This window comes from Bos indicus, chromosome 22, assembly GCF_029378745.1.
Source record: "Bos indicus isolate NIAB-ARS_2022 breed Sahiwal x Tharparkar chromosome 22, NIAB-ARS_B.indTharparkar_mat_pri_1.0, whole genome shotgun sequence".
NCBI classification, from domain to species: domain Eukaryota; kingdom Metazoa; phylum Chordata; class Mammalia; order Artiodactyla; family Bovidae; genus Bos; species Bos indicus.
This window is the reverse complement of record NC_091781.1, coordinates 12,919,405-12,932,786: the sequence shown is the minus strand read 5'-3', so window position 1 is coordinate 12,932,786 and position 13,382 is coordinate 12,919,405. Positions and strand designations below refer to the sequence as shown.

Here is a 13,382-nt window from a genome sequence, read left to right as displayed (position 1 = left end):
TGGTGCCACCGGGGAGCTGAGACCCTGAGGGTGCACTCGGCCACTCACCTCGCCTGCTGGCAGACACAGCAGACCCACACCTTCTCGCGCTTCTGGTAGGAGCAGCAGCCCTTGCAGACGTTGAACTTACAGTCCCCACAGCGGCGCTTGGTGCTGATGAGGAAGGTGAAAGGCGCGCAGCAGCGCATGCAGCAGTGCTCCATGAACTTCTGGTGCTTGGAGAGGATGCTGCACTTGCTGCCTTCCGCGTCCAGCCTCTGCTTCATCTCGCTGGGAGCCAGAGGGCGGTGGGGGGAGAGGGTGAGGAGAAGAGAGACAGCACGTCAGCTCAGGGGCTCCCTCCCTAAAGCGCCCCACCCCGGCCCCCCTGTCTGCCAAGCTACCACGTAGGGTCTTCCTGTAAAACAGTACAACTCAGGAAGTCCAATGGCTTGACATATTATCCAGAGAGGAACCTTAATGGTGGATTAATTGTGTGTTCTTCTATATGTCATATTTTCTATAAGAAAGCACAAAACCTTACTACTTATATTTCAGACACCAGATTGAAATATAAGTTATTATAAAACTAAGCACATTAAAAAAGAACCCTTTAGCTTAATTAATGCCTTTTTAAAGGAGCAGAAGATCATTTATGTTAAAACATTAATCCTCACAACAGCCCTGCTGGGAATATGATAAATGCAATCCTGGCCCTCAATATCCCTGGAAACAAGCACCGAGGATTTTAAAAGCTTTCAAATCAATGTAAGTCAATAAAGATTCTCTGGGTGATGGGTTAATCCTGAACACTGGTGACTTGAGAGCTGGATAAAAGTTAACTCCCTTTTCCCAAAGAGCTCATGGGTATTCTGGGCACACAACTGGTTATATTAATGCAAAACTGCACGCACTGTTTTCTTTATACTCTGAGAAGCAAAGGAGAAACCCTGAGAGATAAGGAATCCCCCAAACACACTGAGATACGCAGGATAAAACTGACCGGAAGTAACAAAGTTATTCTGACCTGAAAGGTTTTGATTTTTTTTTTTTTTTCTGTTCAAAGATGGACACCCACAGGCAGGAACAGAAAATAATTATATTTTTCCATATCCATTTTGTGATTACACAGTTCATCCCTGATGAATCTATAATGTACGTGCATCATGCTAAGTTGCTTCAGTCATGTCCGACTCTTTTGCAACCCCACAGAATATAGCCCTTCAAGCTCCTCTGTCTATAGGATTCTCCAGGCAAGAATACTGGAGTGGATTGCCATTTCCTCGTCCAGGGGATATTCCTGACCCAGGGATCAAACCCATGTCTCTTACATCTCCTGCATTGGCAGGCAGGTTCTCTATTACTAGCGCCTCCTGAAATATGATGTATGTAGCTAATATTTTCCTTCATTTTGCAATTGTTTTTTCAACTTTTCATACGGTGTGTCTCATCATTTAGAAGTGTTTATTTTTTCTGTAATTAAATCTGTCAGTCTTTTCTTCTATGGCTTCTAAATTTTACATCTTGCTTATTACTTCTCCCACCCTCTACCAACCACTTATCTACTTTCTATTTCTACAAATTTGCCTATTCTGGCTATTTAATATAAATGGAATCATACCATATATGTTCAAAGTTCATCCATGTTATAGTGTGTATCAGAATTTCATTCCTTTTTTTACTGTCAAGTAATATTCTATTTACAGATATACCATATTTTACTTTTCTATTCATCGACTAATAGATATTGGGGTTGTTTCTACTTTTTGGCTATTTTGAATAATGTTGCTATCAATATTCATGGGCAAGTTTTTGTGTGGACATATATTTTCAACCCCAGGAGTAGAATTACTGGGTCAAAATGTTAAATGATTAAACTTTCAAGAAACTACCAGACAGTTTGGTCGTTCGGCTACTCCTCCTTATAGCCTCCTGGCAACCCATGAGGGTTCTGATTTTTCTGCATCCTCATCAATACTTATTACTGTCTGCCTTTTTTATGACAGCCATCCGAGGAGGTTTGAAGTGGTATCTGATTGTGCTTCTCATTTGTATTTCCCCAATGAGGAATAATATTAAGCATCTTTTCATGTACTTACTGGCCACTTGCACATATTCTTCGGAGAAAAGTCTATTCAAATCTTTCACCCATTTTCAAATTAGAATATTTGTCTTTTTCATTGTTGTGTTATAAGAGTTCTTTATATATCCTGGATACAAGTCCCTTATCAGATATATGATTTGCAAGTATTTTCCCTTTATTATATTAAACTGTAGATTTCATTAGGATTTTCAGGTGTTTTTAGTACAAAGAAGGGCTGGGCTAGCTCATCACAGCCTGGTACTAGAATTGGAAATCTATGTATGGTTTTATAATCTAATTTTTCACTTAACAACAAAACACCATAAACATCTTTCCATGAAAATTCAAAGAGTATTTACAGCTTTAGCTTTCAGGTGCCCTGGGCTGGCTTCCACAGCTGCCAGTACACGCACAGGCTGACTACTCTGCATTGCGGTGTCCAATACCCATTTGTAGCTTGAGCATTGGAAGGGGAGAGAGACTATATCAGGCCTGCTGATAATTCTACAGGGTAAAATATGATATATGTATACTTGGCTGAATGGGGGCTTCCCAGGTGGCAATGCAGGAGATGCAGGAGACCTCAGTTCAAGCCCTGAGATGGAAAGATCCCCTGGAGGAGGGCATGGCAACCCAGTCCAATAGTCTTGTCTGGAAAATCCCAAGAACAGAGGAGCCTGGTGGGCTACAGTCCATGGGGTCATAAAAGAGTCGGACACGACTGAAGCGACTTAGCATGCATAGTTGGCTGAGTAAAATATTTATAGGGAAACAGGACAGAAGGTTTTTCCTTAAGGCATGATGATGTTGTTATCCAGTCCCTCAGATTTAAAACAGAAGATGAGCTAAGTTATCAACACTCTGACCTCTGTAAACAATATAAGAACAGCCTCAGCAACTGACTTTCTTCTATTGACATTTCAAAGACACTAAATTAAATGCGATAAAACATCCAGGAAAGAAAGTCTTGGGGATCAAAAAAAAAAAAAATAAGGAAAAAATTCTGTAAACTCAACGCACAAGATCACTTGAGCTTTATGAGTTTTGATTCCTGATATACAAAACACCGATGGCATTTAAAAAAAATCACTGAGTCTAATAATAAAATTTACCAACTCCTCTAAAGTTTGTCCCAAGCAAATCGAGGATTTTTAATCACAGACTTGAAGGAGGAAATAAGAATGTCCTTCTTCTGGATCATCTCTCCCTTCTCAGATTCTACTACCTTAGAGGACCTCCTGGCAGAAGTCCTTAAAGAGAATTGTATAGGATAACCTATAGTGACTGACTGCAGGATCAACCAAGAATCACAAGACCAGGTACCTGCACCGAAATGTCCTGGGAGGGAGCAGGCCCCCAAATGGTCAGCCATGCGGGAAACAGTGATGGGTTTCGTCACAGGCGAGGGTGCAGAGCTGAGCTCAGTTACTACCAAAGACCCTTCCAGCATTTCTGAGCCTCTACCTTCTGAGCGGCAATACTAATTCCTACTTCATGGAGTTGCCAGATATTTCAAATGAGCAAAGCGGCAATAAGCAAATAGTGCTTATTCATTTGGATCAGCAAGAAATCCGGTAGTCTCAGTGCACGTAACATTTGCTCACACTTGCTTCTGTGTGAAGAAGGCTTTGTGATAGTGTCTGGGCTGGAAGACTCACACTTGCTTCTGTGTGAAGAAGGCTTTGTGATAGTATCTGGGCTGGAAGGCTCACACTTGCTTCTGTGTGAAGAAGGCTTTGTGATAGTATCTGGGCTGGAAGGCTCACTGTGTACTTGTTGCTTGAGCACTGAGTATGGGTGTGAAGTAGTATCTTAACTGTGGTTTCAGGGTTTTTTGTTTTACTTTTTAGCATCTGAGATCTTAGTTCCCCAACTAGGAATCAAACCCACACCCCCTGCAGTGAAAATGTGGAGTCTTAACCACAGGACTGCCAGGGAAGACCCTAGCCTCTTCTTAATACATCACTCTGTGATGGATATATGAAAAGCTATCAACACTTCATGGTTTCTGGGTCCACCGCCATGCCAATTCTGATTCTCAGCACAATCTGAGACTGCATGCAGGCTCAGTGGGGCTAGAGTGTCATAACTCAGCAGCATCTAGCGTGGGCATAGCAGGGAGAAGTGATGGCATATATGTCACTTGTTTGCTATCAGAAAGACAGTAATTCTAGCCCATAGCTACAACTCTCCATGTTACAGGCACTATTATCTAGATTGCCAACTATTCACTCAACTCACACTCACTGAGTAGCTATAATACTATTTTAGTGCATGTGCATGCCAAGTCGCTTCAGGTGTTTCCGACTCTTTGTGACCCTGTGGACTGTAGCCCGCCAGGCTCCTCTGTCCATGGGATTCTCCAGGTGGGAATACTGGAGTGGGTTGCCATGCCCTTATCCAGGGGATCTTCCCGACCCAGGGATTGGACCTGCATCTCCTGTGTCTCCTACATTGCAAGCAGACTCCTTATGGCACAGCCACCAGGGAAGCCCATAGTACTGTTCTAGGCACTAGGGATAAAAAGACATAGGTCCCTCCCCTTCATGAAACATGTATTAAAGTAGGGATTCAAATGATTAAAAACTAAAGAAACTATACAACAATTATAAGTTGTAAGACATTCAATAACAGAACAGGCAGGACTGAGGACGACATGGCAGCCTACTTTAGACTGTGTGCTGACAGAAGTCCTCTCTGGGGAGGTGACATTTTAGTTGAGAAGGGGCTAATCCAAGAGAAAAAAAAAACAGCAGAGGAAAGAGCTTAATGTTGGAGAAAGGGGAGGGAAGATAAGACACAGCCCCTGGAAAAGTGTCTGGATTTTATCCTACGTGCAGTGGGAGGTTAATGAGGCTAGTGAGCAGGAACAGAGCAGAATCCACTCTTCATTGTAATAGCAGCTGCTGTTACCTTAAGGTGGACTTCTTGACAGCCATGTGAGGAAACCTCGCATGAGGGCTGAGCAGTCATCTAGGTAGATGGGTGAGGTCTGGGCCAGGATAGGAGACAGAGAGGGGTGGACAGATGCATGGCACACCTGCTGAAGGATCTGATACAGAGGTGGAGGGAAAGGATGAACCAGGAGCCAGTCTCAGGTTCCCAGCTTTTGCAGCAAGTGAAGCCAGTTATGGATCAAGGGGAGATGACGATGATGGAAGCATGTTTTAGTGAAAACTGTGAGGCATTTAAAGGGATTTGCCACGTGGACAACTGATAGGTATTTGTGCATCTCAGAGGACAGATCTGGGCCAGCTGTGTTCTTCACACACATCTCCATAAATACGGGAATGGATGAGCCACCCTAGGGGAGACAGGGCATCAAGCGGAAAACAAGAGGGCCTAGAAACAAGTCACGGATACCCCAAATGTTTACATTCAGGCTGAAACATTGACAAGGTGAAGCCAGACAAAGAGACTGAGAAAGACACCAAAGGAAGACGTTTCAGAGAGGGAATGGCTGACTGTGTCTACCGTGAGGGTGGAGGAGGGTCCACTGGATCTGGCAACACGGAGGTCAAGGGCGGCCCCGACAAAAGCAATTTCACTGCGGTGGCGGGGTGGTGTGTGGGGGTAGGGCAGGAGTCACTGTCATGGGCTGCAGAGTGAACAGGAGGTGAAGCAGTGAATCAATCACTGAATACCTCTGCCAGTAATGTCATAAATGCTTTTAAGAGCCAGGCTCCAGAGGGTGAGCCCAATTGATAGGATAATAACAGTCATGGTCATTTAAAAGTATGTTTTGCTTTTAATATGTCATGGGTAATCTCCCTCTCACTGTGTAATTTCAGGCAGAATCATTCTGCTGCCCCCTGATGGTGTTATCAAAATTCATTCAAGGTTAATAGAGTTCAGCATATCACAGTACGGAAAATAAACACTTAAAGATTCCCTCTGGATGGTAGAGTTAATAGACACACACCAGGTACATGGTGATTACCAGCTCTGCAAGGAAGCAGACCATTTTAAACCAGAACTTTCGATGGTCCCTTTAGCCCCATAAACCAGAGCATCAGGTTTCATATAAGCATTGTCTGTAAGGAATTGTGGGAGCCCCATCAACCTGAATTTCTGCAGGCAGCTTAGTAAACGGTGGCTGTTGGGGGTGCTGAGGTATGTTGACTCTTCTCCTAATGGCTACAAGTTACTCAGCTCTTCTAAACCTATTTCTTTCTTTCTTCTTTGTCAAAGAAGGATAGCAGCAGTATCCTGAAATGTCTGTTGCAGAAGTTAATGAGAAAAATGTAACTGAGTAGACCAGTAGGTGCCTAAAAAATCAAAGCGACTCCACAGAAGTCTGATGTTATTTCAGTTCAAACCCGCTAAGCTTCTGCCCCACAGCAGGTGCTTAGAAAAGGCTCCCACTTCCCCACTGGATCTTCTGGAATATTTGATGTTTTAAAAAAATATATTTATTTATTTGGTTGCACCTGGTTTTAGTTGCAGCACTCAGGCTCTTTCTTTCTTTCTTTAACTGTAGCATCCAGTATCTTTAGTTGTGGCATGTAGGATCTACTTCCCTGACCAGGGATCGAACCCAGCCTCCTGCATTTGGAAGGGCAGAGTCTTAGCCAGTGGACCACAGGGAAGTCCCATCTTCAGGAATATTTGACTAAAGGTCATTTGTCAGAAATCAGCTAGCCCATACCACGTCAGGAAACTAGATGATTTGATTGAAAGTATGGTTTAGACAAAAATTAATGTCTCCAGTCATTTTTTAAAAGAACTAGTGATTTTTAATTTTTTTTTTTTGGTCTCCCAAGGTGGTGAGGGTTGGGATGGTTAAAACCTTCCTGTATCTTGACACATTTTTGCTGGTTACCGTCACCATATAAAAAAAATAATGATATTGAAAAATGTGGGGTTACTGAAGAGAGTCATAGTTTATATTTAACATCTTTAGCCTATAATCTATGAAGGGATTTACCATCACAGTTCAGAAAAAAATGTTGTAAAATGAATGCACATTTATATAAACCATCTCTGTGGAATCCATGAACGTAAGTAAAAAGAATGGAAACAGACAGTAAGCTCTATGTTTCATAAAATGAGGGAATTCCCACATCCCCCCAGTTTCAAAATAGACTATGGAAGTCGCTTACTGACTTTCATTTGCAATCTGGAGGGAAGATGGTGAAATCAGACACACATCTGTCCTGACCTTGAGCAGACAGAGTTATTGAAAAACAAACGAAGGCACCCTGGGGGCATTATAATTCTTTTCTCGAAAAGAAGAATGGCCAGGTCACCAGAGAAGCTGAGACCTTCACGCTCTGGACTCACATCAATATCACAGTATATTAGAGTTTCATTACAAACCCAGGCTGGCTGGGAGCATGTGAAAAAGGAAAACCAAAGGGCATCTAGCTTGCAAGAGGGGTCACACCTCCATGGTGGTAGGCTTGTCAGATCAGATGGGCAATGTCTGGGAGAAACATCCCCACCTGAAGCTGCTTACTGACCCAGCTCACTTACATTCCAGGATCGTCCCCTCACCTCCAAACAGCCCCAGCTGTGTCTGCCTTCCTAAACCTCATGATGGCTTGGGGCAGGACCCTCCTGGGTCTTCACAGAGCCAGTTTTTCACTCATTATCTTCACAGCTCAGGAAAGTAGGGAGGGCAATCATACTTTCCACCTCCTCCTTAATAGCTATGAATGACTTCTCTCTTTTTCTTCTCAGGAAGAATGGAGGTGCAGGGGCTGCAAATCAGGGAGGCGGAGAGAGACTGTTCTAGATATTAATAAAAAAATAAATAATAGAAAATAAAGCAACCTCTCCTTTCCACCAAACTTGCCTCTTTATTGGCTTTACAGCCACCTGGGCCCACTTTCACTAAGAGTTTGGCTCCCAACGTGAGGCCACGCTCTCGTGATATCTGGCTCCCGCGAGTTTTCCTTAGTAGAGCTGCTGCCATCACGATGCCCTGGGGCAGCCGTGAGAAGCCCCTTGCTCGTGGTTCACTGACCCCAGGAGAAGGATTTAGGGGGGCATTCCTAGCAGCGGCTGAAACCGATTCAGGGATTCTCCCTGTTTCTTCCATGCTGGGCACTGACTGCCAACGGCATGTGAGCTTATCCTTGGTGGAACGGAAAGATGCCTCTGGACGAGCTGACGAGCTCCAAGACCAAGTCCACCGGTGTGCTCCTGGCTAACTTCTCTTTTGAGCATGAAGTGCTATTTGGGCTTTCTGCCAGCTGGTTCCGACGTGTGTCTGATGTTGAAGCCTGTCTGTGAGCAGAGTGTCCTTTGGGTATTTCTGCCATCGGTTCTGACGTGCATTTGACGTTGAGGGTCGTTTGTGAGGACGGGCTGCTATTTGGGCATTTTGCCCTTTGGTTCTGACCTGTGTCTACCCTTGGTTTGTGACTATGAGATTCTATCTCGGTGTTTTTGTGAGTCGGTTCTGTCATATCTACTTGGAGGACCCTTTGTGTTGGGAAGTGTTTATTTGGGACTCCTTATTGGTCATTATTTTGGGGGATTTGTGATAGTCCTGTCTTCTGGTGTGTGTGTGTTCCATTTGTGTGATTGGTATTCTCGTTGCCTTTTGTAAACTGGGAAATTCAGGTTCAGTTCATTAAGAAAAGTTTACCTACACAACTATGACTAAGAAAAAGAAAGATTTAAAACAAGCAAACAAACAAAAACCATTGTGTGGCCAGCAGTATTCTTCAGACTCCAGAGAAAATTGGTTAAGATAAAAACTCTTTTGAAACTCCAAAACTGGTTCTTTTTACATATGTAGTTAGAGACAGCTAGTTTGATAAAATACGGTTTTCTGAGAGACCCGAGAGAACAAAAATCTGGCTAGGAGAAAGCTTGACGTTAACTCTTACCATGTGCTTGAGATAACAGACACAGCCCACTCTGCCCAAGACTTCAGTCTTGGGTTAATCAGTAGAACTTTGAAAGATGTTTGGGTTCATATACCCACATTTTATACGACACTGAAGAGAAATTGTGTTATGAGAAAAATGTATGTTATAGATTACGGAATATGTTCTTAAGTTTGCCAATCAGAGAATGCTGATATAACACATAGTTCAATGACTTGTCTCTTGGTTTTGTTAAGATATTTGAAAGTTTAAAAATTGTAATATGTAAAAATGATAAGGGAAGCATTTCAGTGTGTAAAGCAAGTAGGCTATGTGTTGGTGAGAGAAAGTATAAAAAAACTAAAGTATTTTTGCTGAGGAATAAAACAATAATTTTAGCTTCAGCTGGTTCTGGATGAGAAAAAAAGGGACAAATTAATATGGAGAAAGTGATAAAAGATTTATATATAAAAAAAGAAACTCTGAGAAAAGAACTTTGCACTTTAAGATAGATTGAATTTAATTAAATAAATCAATTTTGCTATTACTAAATTGATACAAGACTGAGTTTGGGTTTCTCTCTGTTAAGAGAACAAAGGTTTTCTAAATGAATGAGGATTATTTGGTGTATTAAATTATATGGAAAACATGGTCAAATGATAAACATTCTTAGGTTATATTGTATGGGTAAATATCATTAATATAAGTGTTCTAGAAGTTGTATGATGTTTCTAAAGTTTGAATATGTACAACATAGTACAATATGGTACTATGTTGTCAGTCATATTTCTAGTCACAAATTGTCTAGTGAAGTTGTCGCAGAGTGTAACTTAACCACTTACGATGTGTAGCACTGCCGGCTCTAAGTCTCCTGCTTGAAGCACGTGTACGTGTGTATGACAATCGGGTATAACTGATAAAACGTATACTATCAAACGTTTCCCCGTCAGCACACCTCTGTACTGGTGTGTTACATCTGATCAGGTTTCTCCCAATGTGAATAACTAAGTCAATACATAATAGAAACAAACAGTAAGCCTAGCACTGAGGGACATGAACAGACCCAGAGCAGGCAACTGAACCACTCTGGCAATGTTGAAAAAATATATTGATTGTCAGTGCTTTCTATGGAAAGATGTGCTATTAAAGGGGGAAAATGATGAAAGAAATTTTCACATGTTGAGGCATGGGGAAATCATCCTGGCTTATACATGATTTAATGTGACATTTAGGCTAACCAAAACAGGCTGTTTGTGGCCTATTAGAAAAACATCTATTTCTGCTTTATTGACTATGCCAAAGCTTTTGACTGTGTGGATCACAATAAACTGTGGAAAATTCTGAAAGAGGTGGGAATACCAGACCACCTGACCTGCCTCTTGAAAAACCTATATGCAGGTCAGGAAGCAACAGTTAGAACTGGACATGGAACAACAGACTGGTTCCAAATAGGAAAAGGAGTACGTCAAGGCTGTATATTGTTGCCCCGCTTATTTAACTTACATGCAGAGTACATCAGGAGAAACACTGGGCTGGAAGAAGCACAAGCTGGAATCAAGATCTGGGAGAAATATCAGTAACCTCAGATGTGCAGATGACACCACCCTTATGGCAGAAAGTGAAGAGGAACTAAAAAGCCTCTTGATGAAGGTGAAAGAGGAGAGTGAAAAAGTTGGCTTAAAGCTCAACATTCAGAAAACTAAGATCACCGCATCTGGTCCCGTCACTTCATGGCAAATAGATGGGGAAACAGTGTCAGACTTTATTTTTGGGGGCTCCAAAATCACTGCAGATGGTGACTGCAGCCATGGAATTAAAAGATGCTTACTCCTTGGAAGGAAAGTTATGACCAACCTAGACAGCATATTCAAAAGCAGAGACATTACTTTGCCAACAAAGGTCCATCTAGTCAAGGCTATGGTTTTTCCAGTGGTCATGTATGGATGTGAGAGTTGGACTGTGAAGAAAGCTGAGTGCTGAAGAACTGATGTTTTTGAACTGTGGTGTTGGAGAAGACTCTTGAGAGTCCCTTGGACTGCAAGAAGATCCAACCAGTCCATTCTAAAGGAGATCAGTCCTGGGTGTTCATTGGAAGGACTAATGCTGAAGCTGAAACTCCAATACTTTGGCCACCTCATGCGAAGAGTTGACTCATTGGAAAAGACTCTGATGCTGGGAGGGATTGGGGGCAGGAGAAGAAGGGGATGACAGAGGATGAGATGGCTGGATGGCATCATCGACTCGATGGACATGAGTTTGAGTGATGGACAGGGAGTTGGTGATGGACAGGGAGGCCTGGTGTGCTGTGAGTCATGGGGTCGCAAAGAGTCAGACACGACTGAGTGACTGAACTGAACTGAAACATAAATTGTTTATCTGCTTTAACCATTTTGGGGGAAATAACACATTCAGAGAATAATCCAAAACTGCATCTTGATTATTATCCTCATTGTAATATGTCTACTAATTTTCACATGTTTGTCCAGGTACTATGACAAAGTAATCACAGAGAGAGGTGTTTTCATAATACAAAATACTGATGCTAAGCTTGAAACTCAAGATTATTTCCAACTCTGTGTCCATTCCCCAAATTATGCAGGACTATGCCCCACTTTGGCAGGAAGGATCCATAGCAGTTTTTGCCCTATTCCCTCAAAGATTTGGGGAAAACTTGGAACAGTCATGGAACTAACACCAAGTTCCTGTAAAAAGTTTATGATTAACCTCTCTATCCAACACTTTATTCCCTTTCTGGTTCTGCACCTGTCCCTCCTCAAGACTGAGGAGTATCAAAGAAAGGGTGGGTTTGAAATGGAGTGGGACCCTATGGTCCTTCCCCTCCATGTTCTCCACTTGCCTTTTGTCTATGGAAAAACTTAAGCCAAAGAATAAGTTTAATCAGAGAAGTGAGAAAATGCAAAGCCAAAGCAAAGCAGTCAAGATTCAATAATAACAGTCTAGTCATTAAGCAAAGTTAGGAACCTTTAGTTCCTTCTCAAAGGCTATAGATAATAGTCTAAGTCATATCCTTGGAGCTGTACTGTGAATATTGAAACCCCCACCAGGTGGAAGAAGTTAAGTACATGATGGCCAGACTGTAGCCATGACATAAGCTGCCACCGAGTCTGCACCCTGGCCCAACCCCCCCGCCGATCCGTTTGCTGGCCTCCAAAAGAAAGCAAACTTCCCTTTCCAACAACTTTGCCTCTTTATTGGCTTTTGAGTGGTAAGTTGTTGAATTCCACTTTTGGTAACAGTATGTACTATATTTTAATATTTTGAAGCCATTGGTAGGTTAACCTGACCTATCCAGGCTCACTGACCATTGTGTGCTGGGCAGATTGACAAGATAGCTGTGCCTGCTGTTTACACTGGACAGAGGAGCGTAACTGAAGTGAGACAACCTGGAAATAGGGTGACCATGTAGAAGTGCTAATCCATGTGCCTCCAGATCTCATCATATTATGAACTATGTATGAGAAAATATATACAAAGTAAATAGGCTGTTAACATCATTACTAGACCACATCTGTAAGTCCTGATTTCAGGTAGTTTCACTCATTAATATGGCTTCATTTCATTAACTCATGGGCTTCATAAGTAAATATTTATACATCTGAATGTGAAGTAAGTTTATGGAAATAAAAAACCGCTTTTATATCTTTACATATTAGGAACTAGCCTGAGGTTTTATTTTTCAGATGGTTCCCTTTACTTAGATTTTAAGTCACTGCATGAGGATGCCTTAAGGCTGTAGCTTTTGAGATTTCTCATTTTATGTATTTAATTGTTTTTTTGCCTAAAAGCGCTTCTAACATTGGAGTGGGGATTGTTTATCTTCCCCATGCCCCAGAATTTCTACTTTCTCGCTTTTAGTTCTGTCAGTAAAGGTTGGTTCATTAAACAAAAAAGGGAGAGCACTCTGGACAGAAACTGCAGCTGCCTTCAGCTGCTGCAGCGCTTTGCCTCCCTTGAGCGTAATCACAGGCAGGTGTCTGGGCATGCACGGCGGGAGTGACACTGTCACTGCAAGGAGCGGGGGTGGCGGGGGGTAAGCTCACGGCCTGGCTATAATCTTGGGGCTACATTAAGGTCAGACATGTTAATTTTCTCCCATTCTCAGCAGTCTAAGACACTGAACCCAGGAAAAAAAAAAAAAAAACCTAAACCATGATTGATGGCAAGCATGGGCATTGCAGAGAACGAGGGACAGAAGGAGGAAAGGGAAGACAACCACTCAGTCTTCTGTCCTTCACTGACAGAACACTGACTTTGAGCTGAGCCACTGCCTCCTAGAATCAAGACCGGGCTTCCCAGCACCCCTGGCAGCTGCATGGGGCTGTGTGACTAAGTTCTGGCCCGTGAGATAAAAGTGGAAGGACGTGCGGTACACAAGGCACTTAGAGGGACCTCACTCAGCCAGGAGGGGGTCTCTCTGGTTTTCTGCGATTCCTCCCCATCTCACTCTAAGTTCATGACAGCACAAGCTCTAGCCACCAACT

General features: G+C 42.6%; 1 protein-coding gene across 3 annotated transcripts in view; it reads right to left on the bottom strand.

The window, feature by feature from the left end:
* The window catches only part of MYRIP (myosin VIIA and Rab interacting protein), a 227,019-nt gene that overhangs the window by 118,557 nt on the left and 95,080 nt on the right, over window positions 1–13,382 (bottom strand). For all 3 annotated transcript variants that reach the window (XM_070776113.1, XM_070776111.1, XM_070776112.1), the window contains exon 3: window positions 49–270. In XM_070776113.1, the coding sequence (XP_070632214.1) occupies window positions 49–270 (222 nt within the window). The remainder of the gene's footprint in view (window positions 1–48; window positions 271–13,382) is intronic.